Source organism: Cinclus cinclus, chromosome 1, assembly GCF_963662255.1.
Source record: "Cinclus cinclus chromosome 1, bCinCin1.1, whole genome shotgun sequence".
Classification (NCBI taxonomy): domain Eukaryota; kingdom Metazoa; phylum Chordata; class Aves; order Passeriformes; family Cinclidae; genus Cinclus; species Cinclus cinclus.
In genome coordinates, this window is record NC_085046.1 from 118044817 (window position 1) to 118058592 (window position 13776).

The 13776-nt window shown below is 39.3% G+C and overlaps 1 protein-coding gene across 1 annotated transcript in view; it reads right to left on the reverse strand.

Annotated features, from left to right (window-relative positions):
* The window catches only part of CPA6 (carboxypeptidase A6), a 57082-nt gene that overhangs the window by 13008 nt on the left and 30298 nt on the right, over nucleotides 1-13776 (reverse strand). Inside the window, exons 5-6 of the mRNA XM_062514449.1 lie at nucleotides 13286-13387; nucleotides 12354-12458 (exon numbers count right to left, since the gene is read on the reverse strand). Of these exons, the coding sequence (XP_062370433.1) occupies nucleotides 12354-12458; nucleotides 13286-13387 (207 nt within the window). The remainder of the gene's footprint in view (nucleotides 1-12353; nucleotides 12459-13285; nucleotides 13388-13776) is intronic.

Genomic DNA, 13776 nt, shown 5'->3' on the forward strand with positions numbered 1-13776 from the left:
CTTCCATGTGGTTCATTAACCGTACCTCTGTTGTGCAGTGCTTTCTCCTTACCCAGCTTCATCTCACCCTCCCAGCAGTGCTCTGCACGTGCAAGTCCTTCAGCCTCACTGTCAGATCCAAAGCAGCACATTATCCTTGTAAAAAGCCAAGTCACCCAGTGCTATTCCACACCAAGCTCTTCTGTTTCAGCCAGGCAAGAGGAGGGGACAGTGAGAAATAGAAGGCAAAAGGGCAAAGCACAGAATGAAATGAGACTTAGGCAGCAGCTGGGACAGGGTGGTGTGGAGCATCGCATGTTAAGATGAGATCCTGAAAGAGGCATTTGGAGGGAGAAGAGAATGACAGTGTGCTTTTGAGGGGAATCTTGATGGACTGCCCAGAAGAAAGCCCCAGCCAATGAGGAGGTCATGGGTTCCCTGGTCCATTTGCCAGAAATACCCCAAAAATTCTTAGCTGCTATTTAATTTAAATTTGATTTACTTGTATTAAAAAGCCATATCAAGTCTTCAAATAGATTTGTATTGAAAAATTGGTGTTCAAGGAACTGCAAATATTAGTTTTGTCAAAACATTGATTTATCCTATCAATGGTTACTCAAAAATAATGCCTGTGAAAATAAGGACTGTATGTTCACTGCTATTTCAGATGCAGAGAATGTGTGCTGAAATAAACAGGGCACTATATGAATTAGGCTGGCCCTGCACTTAAATCTGCACATGATTAAGAGCCATCATTTACCAGTTTAGCATCCATGGTAAGTATGGATGTTAAACTGGTAAAACTGTTCTTACAGTTGGGAACAGAACAAGCCCATGATCCAAAATGTGAGTCAAGGAAAATGAACATTTTTATCTTGCTTATTTCAGGGAGCAGTAGTTTAGCTGAGGAGGAAATAAAGCACCACACACCACTTTCTTGATTTTTTATTGCTTTTCTCTTTTTATACAGTATTAGCAAGTTAAGCTCAGGTTGTGTCCCCATGGTTTGTATAAACATATCAGTGATGATGAAATTGGCATATGTGTTTGTATCTGTATTTTGTGTGCTTTTGTATGCAGTTACATCTGTAACTACACATTTTATTACACTGGGCTATATACCATGTTTGAAACTGCAACGCTTTAGGACTAAACTCTTTAAAACACTTTTAAAATCATGTCCTTACAATAACTACAGATAATAAATTAACGTAATACCCTGCTTAAAATTGTATGAATGAATTTTATGTATTTTTCAGAACCTTTCAAAATTTTAAAAAATTGGCATAATGAAAATATTATAATTAAGACTTTTTAATACACAATATGTTTTAAATCCTGTGAAAAATATATTTTCCTTGCTAGGTGAAAGCACCATCACTTAAAAACGTGACCAAAATATAGGTGGCAACATGCCAAGCTTTATAGTGACTCTATGTTATTTTAATGCCTGTTGTCATTGACAAAACACTAGAAGAGACTTTGGAAAGCATTATAGTCCCCAGTAATAATCCTCAAAATTGAAAGTCTTAACGTTGGTTTAGAGCCAAATCTGTCATTCAATTCTGTTCTTTAAAGAATATATGGGCTTTTTAATAACTTGGTTACTCTTTTAGAGTAGTATTTCACTAAAAATATAGTAGAACTAGAGTGGCTTTCTTCTTTGAAAGCAAGCAGATAGTGGAAGTGAGATCATATTCACTTTTTCTGCTGAAAATACTTTGTCTTTATTTGGTATTTTTATTTGATGTATGTAATCAGGCAACACAGACAGTATAATCTTTGGCAATGAGCCTTACAGTCGCCAAGGTGTGTCCTTGCTGGACCAAAGCCCACAACTTGCTTTTTGTGACGTGACTCTCGAGTCCTCCCAACACTGGTCATGCGAACCACTTCCCCCACCCAAACGTGTTCTCTCTGCTGTGACACGAGCAAGGCAAACATAAACCATTAGTGAATTAACTGCACTGTAGTTTGCACAGAGCTCTCAGAATATGGGTTGATTCTGCTTCCCCATCATGCAATCAATAGCAGCTTTGCTGCTGAATGTGCAGAGAGCCAGACCGGCCCAATAAACGCTGAATGGTATCATTAGTGAGTGAACAGATGATGGAGGAATGCTGCCAACACCGTGCAAGCAGGGGGTGGGGAATGGACCAGTGATTAATAGGATGGGGCTCAATCATCTGGATCCACTGAGTGATGGTTGTTGATAGAGCTATACCTCAGGCTGGCTGAAGATATGGTCCATAGGAAATTTAATTTAGGGGGCGAAGCAAACAAAAGAGCTATATTGTAAACTGCCAAGGCAATAAAGGCAAGAGTGTAAAATGGATTTAGGATGCAGTTAGGCTTTTTATAAAAGCAGGGGATTGACTGAGAAGGACAAAGCAAGGAGACAGGGTTGGGAGAAATTCTGAAATCCCAACTGAGCTTAATAAGGATTTACTATCCCACAATTAATTATTATTAAATTTAAGGTAACAATCAGCTTTTTGTTGTTTCCAATTTTGAATTAAACAATCATACTGAATTAAACAGTTACTATTTTAGCACAAGGAACTGACTCCATTTACTTCTCTGCCAGAAATCGCACAAAACTGCTTCTGGCAAAACAGGATTAACTCTTCCGTGCTGTTATTAAGATAGCAGTTAAAACATCTTTTCTGACAGTAACACTCAATATTTTACTTTTATCTGCACATGTTACACTTTAGCAGGCTGACACTATTATCTGCCATTCAGGCCTTCATTGCCCCTTTATCAGTTTGACAAGTTAGTAATTAGCAAGTTAGCTGGTCTCTGCTCTTGGAAACAGTACAGCTTTTTATCTCTGTTTTCCCTTTTACTGCTAGTGTCCTGCTTTGGCATTCAAATCACAAGCAGAGTGGTAAGCCCATTATTAAGGCTAAGATACAGCCAAGAATTTAAAAACAAATGGCTTAAAACAAAGCGTCAAATTTTCAAGGCTGATGCTTGAACTGCGTCTGACTTATCTTTTTTGTTTAATACAAAGAAAAACCTTCCTTCCTCTTTGAAAGCATTTACCACAGGAAAACCCCAGAAACAGCTGAGAAAGAGGAGTGTGCTGCAACTTCTCCTCAACACCCATAAAAAGAGTGACAAGAAGGATCTGCAGAATCCCAAAGACTTCATTGCGTAGATCCTTGAGGATGTGAATGGAAAAGAAGCTGAAGCACAGAAGAGGCAGAGGGATAATGGTGTGATTGACATGTAGAGAAGCAAACAGCCATTCCAGGAATCCTGTGCAAGGCTGGGACCACTCAAGCAAGGACAGGATCTTGTGGGGAAGCAGATTCATAATTACACAGATCTTAGTGGAAACTGGAGAGAAAATTTCTTGGTTCCACTCAGAGAGGTAGTACAAAAAGAAAAAAAGAAAAACCTCTCTGATTCCAAACAAGTCAAGGACTGCCTATCTGGAAAAAAAAAAACAACTGTGTTATTCTGCCTGAGTTATTCTGAAGCACTGTGAATGCTTTGAAAGGAGCAACACAGATTTCTTTACTAGTAATTATATGAAATTAGTGCCCATCAAGATATAGGCGTCTGAAAAATGTAATTATTGAATTTTATGTCCTAATTGTTTGCTCCATGGTAGTACACATGGAGGGAAGCTCAAGAGAACTCACTTAAACACAAGGTTTAATTCCATTTTTGAGACACAATTAAATTATTTCTGGAACAAATAAATTGTCCAACATATGGAATTTTCTTTCACAGTCCTTTTTCATGCTTAGTGGTGTTACTGAACACCAGCAGTTTTACTGAGGCCCTAATTACTCATTACCATCATACAGGAGTGGACTGCTAAAATACAGAGCAGAGTTTCTTCCTTAGGGCAACTAATGTGTTGGAACAACAACGTGAATTCTTTTCATGCCTTGAAGAACAGACCAAACAGCTTAAAAGCCTTCAGGGGGTAGGATCTGAATGTCCTAGTGATGATTACTTAAAAAGGAATTTACAGGAACAAGTGTCATTGAAGAGTTCCTATTACAGGCACAACACAGCTGCAGTTATCGAGATCTACTCATATTGTGAAAAATTAATAGTGCAAGCAAAATGAAAGTACTTTTTACCTTCTTAAGGTCATGGGTAAGCAGGAAGATGCAGCTGAGTAGCTGAAAATGCAGACAAAAAATAATGCAGTACTTTCTTTTGGAAAAGGAAAACTGAAAACCATTTTAACTGCTTGTTTTTAATTTGTCATTGTGAAGGTGCAAATCCAAAGGAAAGAACTTTCCCTAAACTGTCTTATTGTTGAATAAAACCTGGGAAATTCCACCACGGATCAAAAGAGACAGAGATACTTCGCAGCCTAAAAAAATGGTTTGCCACAGTTGCCTTTAAAACAATGCATCACATGCCTCGTTGTGGTGGTACCATGGTACTGCACTCCATCTTTTTGGCATTGGCTTACTTTTATCCATTAAAAAAAAACCAAAAAACCATCACAACTGAAGCCCCAGATCAGGAATCAGGAAATTCTTGTTCATAGTGTTCACTGCTACTTTATTTTCCTTCTCCTCAGAAGTGGTGCAGATTTTCAGTAGCAAGCATGTGCTAGATAGATGCAGATACTCAGAGAGAAGTGGTGTATAGGATGGCTGCCAAAAAAGGGAACACATTCAGAACTGCAACAGCTGTGGAGTGGAAGGGAGATGTTGAATAGAAGCAGAAACTACTACACGTAGGTGTGAATACTGCACATGAACTTCAAATGTCAGGAACAGCATTTGCAGGATGGAAAAAATCATGAGGATAAAACAAATTCTGCATTGGTACCAGTGCCTCATGCTGCTGAAAGGCTGATGAATGAAGTGCTGAATGAAGAGGCTGGAAGAGGTGATCTCTCTGATGGAGAAAAAACAAATAGTGTTTCAGGCAAAAGCTCCTGACAGAGAAGAATGAATTAGCTAAAGACAAGTAAGGCTGAGTGTTTCAAATATAGATACTGCAGGATGAAACAGATGGATTTTTTCCTCCAGATAATGGATATATAGGTAGCACTCAGAGAAGTAAATTTTTTTTTCTGAAATTAGACAGCAAAAAAGACAGCTGGGGAGACTAGACTCGGGTAAACAATAAAAATTAAGCTCCAAAGATTATACTGTGCTTACTGAAAGGGCTGCAGACATTTGTGGAGAGATTGTCACCAGATGACTGGTCCTTCAAGGTGAAAATGTACAGTTTTTGTGGTGCTGTCTCCACTGGCACCTGTGAAGGAAGCTGCAGGGGGGTAAAACAGCCCTGGGAAGCTTCTGACTCTCCTAAACCAAGGGTAAACTAAAAATTGATCAACTGGAGGAATAGGAAGGATAGGAAGATTTCAAAGAGTAAGAAGATGCAATTATTTAAAAAGCAACTAATATTTAATGTCAAGCCAACATCAGCTAAAGAGCTTTAGCTGAAGGGAACAGACTTTGGAAAGAAGAACATCCAGCTAAAGGGTGGAAAGGAAAAAGCTACAGGTACAATATTTGTTTTGGCCTTGAATGCCTCTCATTCACTATGGAATATTGCAAATTGTTTCAAAAGCCCTTCAGATTTTTAAGGACCATCAGTCAAAGATACTTTGGGAACACTGGCATTCCTGTACCCAGGAAAGGACTGGCACAAATATCTGATTTGTATGGAGAAGCAGTCAGGTCCTTGCTTTATTTTCTCTATGGTTCAAAATTTCCACTTGGAGAACTCCAAAAAACAAAGCTTATCACAGTGGTGGAACACATTATTTCAAAGAATAACTAAATATAGGTGTAATAAGCATCCTTTGAATTAATCTTAGTCTGAAACCCTGGGATGTGGGAACACAGCATTTCAGTTGTACCTGTTCAAAAGACTTTAGTTGGTTGACAAGTGATAGATAAAGTGTATAATCTTTAGGAAACATTATTGTGCTGATCACATAAGTATATTACACACCCCCAAGATCGGACTATTTCTGAAGTGGGTAAAAAAAATGGTATCTGAATTTGATAATTAGACAGTATTTCAAGTCTGTGGTAGTTATGGATTAGACAGGGAAAGAAATTTTCTAAATCTAAAGAACTACTGTTTTTGATAGAGCCCAGGAAGACCCAGCAATGATCCAGAATGTGAAACTGTTTTCCTGACAGTGTGGGCTTCAGCACTGGAATGAATGACTGAGTGCTGCTCTGACTGTCAACGCAGGATATTGCAGATGTTTTGACCATCAGGACATGGACTATGGAATTTTGTAGAGTAAGTGCTACACTGGCTTTCAGCAGATCTTAAAGCAAGAATACTTATAGCTTTATTGCCTCCTGACCACATGGCCTGAACAGTGCAGAAAAGCCAACCCTTTTTAACTCTGTCTGTGTCTCCTGCTTGGCCCTGCATCTGAGTGCACTGCTGTCCTGAGTTCTGTGTTTGTGCTGTTCCTTTAGCTGGCTGCACTCAAGCACTTCATAAACATTCTTGAGGAAGAATCTGAGGTCTTGAATGCTGCAAAATTCCTAGTAAAGACTGTTCTCTGGGGCCTGGTCCACAAGCCTAATGGCTGGCTAATTGGCAGTATGCATCCCATATGCATCCCAAGAAGTGACTCATAAATCAGTCTCAAGCCGAGAATAGTGGGGGCAGATATTGCCACTTTGCTTTCTTAGACAGTCTGTGTGTCTCTCTCAGCTCATTATTATGGAGTGAAAATACAGGTTTCTAGCCTGGTTTTGGAAATCAGTACCGGTGTCAGCATAAAAAATCCCCACCAGCAAACAACAAAATACCTCTGAGAACTGCCCTCAGCCTTTAATTTCTTTTTCTGGGGCTACATGTTTGCTCCCTGGGAGCACTATGAAATCCAAACGCATAATCTTGAATAATTTGGGAACTCGAGTAATTGTGATCATTGTTGAGGACAGGAGAAGAAGGTGGTGAAGGTCACTGTATTTCCAAAGCATGAGGCTATTTTCATCTTCATTTGAGGCCCTGTTGAGGCCACTCCTTTAGGGAGATGCAATGAAACTTAATGGACATTACCCTTACAGTTGGCATAGGATTCTTAGAACATTTTGTCAAGAATAACAATCAGTGCATGCTTCTTGAAGATTTTTAATTACATTTCTAATTTTTCTAATCTTGAAATACAAATTCCTGCATAAGAAATAAAGAATAACACATCTCAAAATCACATCTCAACTATGCCATTTTCTGAAAATATTGTACGAAAGACATCTCAAGGTTATACATCATCAGAATGGATCAAATGGCAGCATTTATTAGAGGAAAGAAAGTCAAACCAGATGTAATGGGAATCCTCATCTGCTTTCACTAAAACTGAAACAGAATCTAGTTTTGATGTTAATTTGAATAGCAGCCTGTGAACCATATTTCAGATTTTTAAAGAAATGGTAAAATCCTGAATTTGAGGTCTGGATAATTTGATAGCCGAATTCTGTTTCTCCTCTTTCAGTGAATAGGAGTTAAATGTTCTTACTTAACGTATGTACATATATAATTGTATTTTTGCAAAATGGCTACAGGTATCATGTCTTTGTTTCTGTGAAGGCTATTTAATTTGGGATAAATAAATGATATATCTAAATTTTGTTTCTTAAGTCTACTGTTTTCTACAAAGTAATTGCACATAACAGAGTATTTTTCAGTTCATAATATTTACTAACATATATTAATATGTTAGATCCAATGTGACCTTTAAAAAATTCTAGGCTAATAAACCTTTTTTTCTTCTTCTTTTTTTTATTTCTTTTTCTTCCCCCCTAAATCTCTTGCTGTGGACACAAGTTCTGAGTTCATTTATCTTTGCAGGTTGCCTTCAAATAGCCCACATGTAAACAGTTCTGTTTCCTTCAACAGTTTGTCTTGTCTTTTCCATCCCTCTCCAGCTGAGTAAGGCTCGAATTGGGTGGGATTCCACTGTAACCTGATGGCTATTTCACTACAGTACAGGTGCAGACACTTCTCTGTGGCTCATTAGCAGGTACCTAAAACTCTGGTCCTGTGTGTGCAGGGTGTCCCCTTTCTTGACTTGGAATTCAATGACAGTGAGGTGGGGTTTGTCAGAGGCCACCAGTACAGCTAATCCTGACAGAACATCTGATTATCTTTAGCAGAGAGACTACAGACATTTACGGGCGCCTTCCACAGAAACAAACAGTGATGTTGTTATTAACATCAGACCTATGGAACACAGAGCCAAGGTTAGAGCTCACTCTGGAGTAGATTATAAGAAAAAAAAAAAAAAACAACAACCAAAATAACACACAGAAAACCAAACAAAACCCACAACTCCCCAAACCGTAGTCTTTGCTCTTTTTTTTTTCCAAAATGTGAGTAGGCTGCTATTGTGCTTTAAATTATATTATCACATAATATCCTGTGCATTCTATTTCTCTTTTAAATCTGTAACTTCTGTAATTCTTTTTCTCTAGCTATTATTTTCTTTTTCTCTAAATACTGTAATTACCCAAATACAGAACAAGCCTGCACAGCAGGCAGCCTCTTGCCTTCCCATGCTCCAGCCTTACATCCTCACTTCCCAAGCCTGATCTGCTTTACTCTGTTTTGCATTTCTCAGTAGGTAGGAGCCAGGTCCAGTTTAGATGAACAATTCCAGATTCTCTGTAGAAAGTGGGGAGCTGCTGCCATATCCAGGAAAAACACATGAGCAGCTGCTCAGGGGCACCTCCACCCTTTGGAAGTGCTCTCCTGTTGCTTGCAGCAAGTCCACTGTCACACAGAAACTGCCACTTCTGGAGGTGCAAGCAAAATACTGAGGGTTCCCAAATTGAATGGGAGTATTGGGTAAATTTTGAGGCACCCTGTCTTAGGCTTGAATGTTAAGTGATGTTCATGCATAGAAGGTTTTCTTCCTAAGCTAAATTGCTTGAAAAGCCTTCTTGTACACAGAAACATGGATATACCTGAATTAAAATAAGTGCCAGAGATCACAGGGTGAAGTGAAAGCTTGGTAAGATATTTCAGGCTGCCTGCATAGTAAAGAAATGCATGTATGCTGTTTCTGCTAGAAAAAAGCCGACATCATGTAAATCCAGCATTTCCTCTTGCTTGCCTTAAATCAATGGACTTGTGGTGCTATTCCTTAGAGTCAACAAACATGCCAGGAAAATTCTGTTTCCAGGCTGACAGCCCTTTCTCAGAACTGCCCATAAGTACCAGGGAGGATGGAAAACTGGGCTGCTAGGCTGCAGAGTTGCTTAAGGGAAGAACTTGCCAGCAAAAGAGAGGGTTTGAATCACAGAAAGACCCAGAGTTCTTACTAAAAATTTCTAATTCATACAGTGAGAAAAGTAATATCCTAAAACATGCAATCTCATCACCTTGTCTCTCCTCCTTAGTCAGTCATTTTCAATATGATGATGGAGACTGTGTGCACAAGGTATTCTCTTCCTGATGCTTTTTGCTTTAATGCTGGATTGAAATACTGCTCTGAGAAGGGATGGGCAGATGAAGCTGGTACATTCTTAGTCTGAAGGAACTCTGTGGAGACTACTTTTAATCCAGGAAAATGTTTTTATATACTTAGAGAAGCAGCTTTACAAGCTACTTTCTGAAGATCTCAACAACCAGAAGGTTTTTATACACACACCCACAGCCTATATTGTACTATAAGGTCTACAGAGAAATCTTGTGATTTTTACCCTACTGCCACATTGTACTGCTTTATGGCAAAACTTTGGTGAGGAAGAGGAATTTAAACAATAGGCTTCTCACCAGTGCCTTTCTGTCCCAGCTTCCCTCCTTACTGCAGCATGTTCTCCTGGGTAGGCAAGCTGCTCAGAAATTCCAAGTTAGTTCATCTTTACATTAGCAGGAATATTAATATGAAGACACACCATCACTGCACACTGAAATTTGGAGACCAGCTCCTGAATCTCATCTGGCCTCTTCATAGTGACAAGCTTATCCAAACTGTAGTGGCCTCATTATTTCCCTATACACTGTTGTGATGCCCAAAGGAAGGTGACACATGATTGTATGATCATCTCAGGATTAGGGTGTTGGTGATGCAGAAGTTTACTCTCACAAAATCAGAGGCTATATTAATACATTGTAGAATTACACAGTGATGGGTGAGAACAAAAGTGAGAAAATTGTATGTTTTTAGGAAGACGCTTGTAAAAGCATATTGCAACTCTTATTCTGTGCAAAAAATAGTATGCAAAGTACTCAAAGCACATCTCTGGGGGTACTTTTAAGCTCCTTTTGACTTCTGCCAATTATGTTGAAAGTAAGTTGGAAGTCTCATCTTGAACAAAAGTTTGTTGGCTAGGGGAAATGGAAAAATCCTGTAAACATATAATGGATCTGTAATGAATACCAAATCAGAAAAATTTTAAGTGCTGATTAAAAAAAGCAAAACAACCCCCCCCCCCCCAAAAAAAAAAAAATGGAACCAAAACAGAACCAGACAATTTGGAAGAAAAATTCCAATTCTGTTTTATTTCACCTCTCATTTGAAAACTGCAAATGGATAAATATGGAGACTAAACACTACACATCCACAAATGAAGGGAGAATAAACCAAACAAGAGAGAATTAAAGAAACATCAGAATCACTTGTTTTTCAGTTAATATGAAATTCATCATTCAGGTGACATCCACCTATGAAGAAGAACAGCCAGCAGATCAATCCTTAGCTCTGAGACTGGTGTCACTGGTAGAATTCTGGGGGTTTTGACCACTGGTTTACACAACAGTGGGCTACTCAGTGAGATAGGGTGTACCTGTCTCAGAGGGGGAAAAGGATCTTTGATCACAAGTTAAGAGGTCTCATTGAAAGAGCTTTAAACTGGATTTGAAGGTGGAAGAGGATAAAGTCAGGCTTGATAAACTTGGGGGCACCACATGGATGTTTGAGGGATGTTGTTCTAGACAGGTCCTTCGGTCTGCCATCACAGTGGAGGCTGGGGATGGAGATCCATGCAACAGCAAAGACAGGAGGGTTATTGATGGGTTAGAAACCACAGTTGTGCCTAAAAACATTCATGTAGGAATTAGGGCTTCTTCCCTGCAGAAGGCATTTGGATCAGTAGCCCAGCTGAAGCACATCTATACCAATACGTGCAGGATGAGCAACAAACAGGAGCTGGAAGCCATTGCACAGCAGAAAAACTATGATAGCTGCCATCATGGAAACATGGTAGATAAATTATTGACAGATTGAGACCAACTGTTCAGAAAGGCCAAGTGCCAGATCCTTGAGTCACAGAGACCCCATGCAGTGCTACAGGCTAAGGGAGGAGTGGTTGGAAAGATACCCATTGGAAAAAGACCTGGGGGTGCTGGTTGACAGCAGCTGAACGTGAGCCAGTGCATGCCCAGGTGGCCAATGGCACCTGGCTTGTATCAGCAATAGTGTGGCCAGCAGCAGCAGGGCAGTGATTGTCCTCCTGTACTCAGCAGTGGTGAGGCCACAACTTGAACCCTCTGTTCAGTTTTGGGTCCCACTCTACAGAAAAGACATTGAGGTTCTGGAGTGAACCAGAGAAGGGAATTGAAGCTGGTGAAGGTCTGGAGCACAAATGTGATAAGGAGCAGCTGAAGGAAGTGAAGGTTTTTAGAGAAAAGGAGGCTCAGGAGGGTCCTTATTGCTCTCCACAGCTACCTGAGAGGAGGCTGTAGCCAGGTGGGAGCCAGCCCCTCATCTCAAGTAACAACTGATAAGACAAGAGGAAATGGCCTCAAGCTGAGCTGGGGGAGGCTTAGATTGGATACTGGGAAAAATTTCTTCACTGACAGGGCTGTCAAATATTGGAACAGGCTGTCCAGTGAATTGCTTGTCATTATCTGTGGAGGTATTTAAAAGATATATAGATGTGGCACTTGGGGTGATAGCTCAGTGGTGAACTTGGCAGTGTTAGGTTAACTGCTGGACTTGATCTTTAAGGTCTTTTCAAACCTAAACAATTCTGTGATTCTATTTTGTGATTCTGTGACTTTAGCTTTCTATTTCTATGGAATTGCACAGAAGAGAAATGTCTCTTTTAAACTAAATCATTAAAACAAAGATACTGCTGAACTGATCCAAAGCAGTACACACTAGTAATGATTTACCTGGGCCATTACCAAAATTACAGAAAATCTTCACACTTTTAGGTCTTGGAATAAAATCCTACTTCAAATCTCTGCCCGTGTGTGCCTGGCATTTTTTTGTGCTGTGACTAGCTGTGTCTGGCTGTCACTAAGAACTTTGTTTATTAAGCACTTAAGTATACCACAAATAATTGAAAATAGGAAAGGTATAATAGCTAGTTTTTTTTCCCTATCAGTTAGATCTGCTACACAAAAAAGGCAAAGTTCATATAACAGAAGGAATGGTATGACTGCAAATTTTAAACACTTACTTCTTTCACGAACCACTGGCAAAAGGCTGGGCCAATCCACTCTCTTGCATGAATCCCACAGTCTATCCAGACAGCTTTCTTGTAGGGCCGTGATCTTTTACCTAACTTGAAGTGTAAATATTCACAAAATACCAAGAGATCACATCACGTTATTGGAAACACAGCAAGGAGAAAGTAAATATGAGCGCGACTAAACAATTTTGAATTTCCTCATATAAAGGAACACAAATGTACTGTTTTAAAAGGTATGGCCAAGATACTTTAGGCAGGTATGCCAAGATAACGAGGCTGATTTACCTTATGGAAAAAAACTGTAGGAGAAGTGAGATCTGTAAGCTCTTCTTTTATGAGGAATTATTATCACATGGAATAGGAGGAACAATGACACTACATGAATTGCATGATAATGAATCAAATTTTCAGAACTCTTCAATAGGAGATGAAAAGAAAATACATTGAAAGTACAATTTTTTGCATCTTGCTGACACACTCTAATTTGTGGTCCTAATCATGTGAGTTGAGAGCATACAGCCCTGAAATTTAGTCAGTAGATAAGAAAGAGTGTTTGTGGCAAATACTGAGAAGGGCTCCACAGTCCTCTGGGATTCCTCTCCAGCATAACTGCTCTTCTCGCTGTCTATAAACAAAAAGCTTTCCAATCCCCTTAAATCCAAATCCTGCTAATTGAACTTTTCCTGTTATCTGTCTCCATGCATATCCAATCCAGGTAAATAGGATTTGGCTATTACTTTTCCAGCTTTCCCCCCTTTATTTTTATTGCAGATGACATTCAGAGGGATACTTAGGTTTTAGCAATTCATCCTTAGGAAACACTGTTAAGCTGTGTCTCTGGTGTATATGCTGTAACATAAATAAGTGTGTCTGTCCCTGATTCCAGATTTTAGTCTCATTAATGACTACTTAATCTTTACCTTGAGTACATACAGTGGTCTGCCTTCATAGGATTTTCCAACAGAGAACATGTGAACAAGATCTGAATAAGTTCTATTCAGATAATGCATCCAGTCCTCGATCTGCAAGCACAAAAATAATAAAATCATTGCTTCAATCTTTGCACTTCATGGGAAGAAACTGTAATACATTTATTGAGCTCAGCTCTCAGTCCTCTCTCTCTTTTTTTCTTTTTCCTGTAGTTTTTTGGTCATGTTTGTTTGTTTTTGTTTTCTTGCCTTAACCATTATTTGGCACTCAAAACTCTATAGCCAGAGGATGGATGCAGCCTTCACATGGGACTTTTTTTTTTTTTCATTTCATTGTTGGGTATTACTGGAATCAATAAGCTGTCCATCGAAAATATGGAGATGCGGCTAATCCACCATTGCCCCTAAATATTAATGGAATGAAGAAAGAAGGTCTGTGTTTCTGCCTGCCAGAACACAATGGCAAACAGGTTGGCATGCAG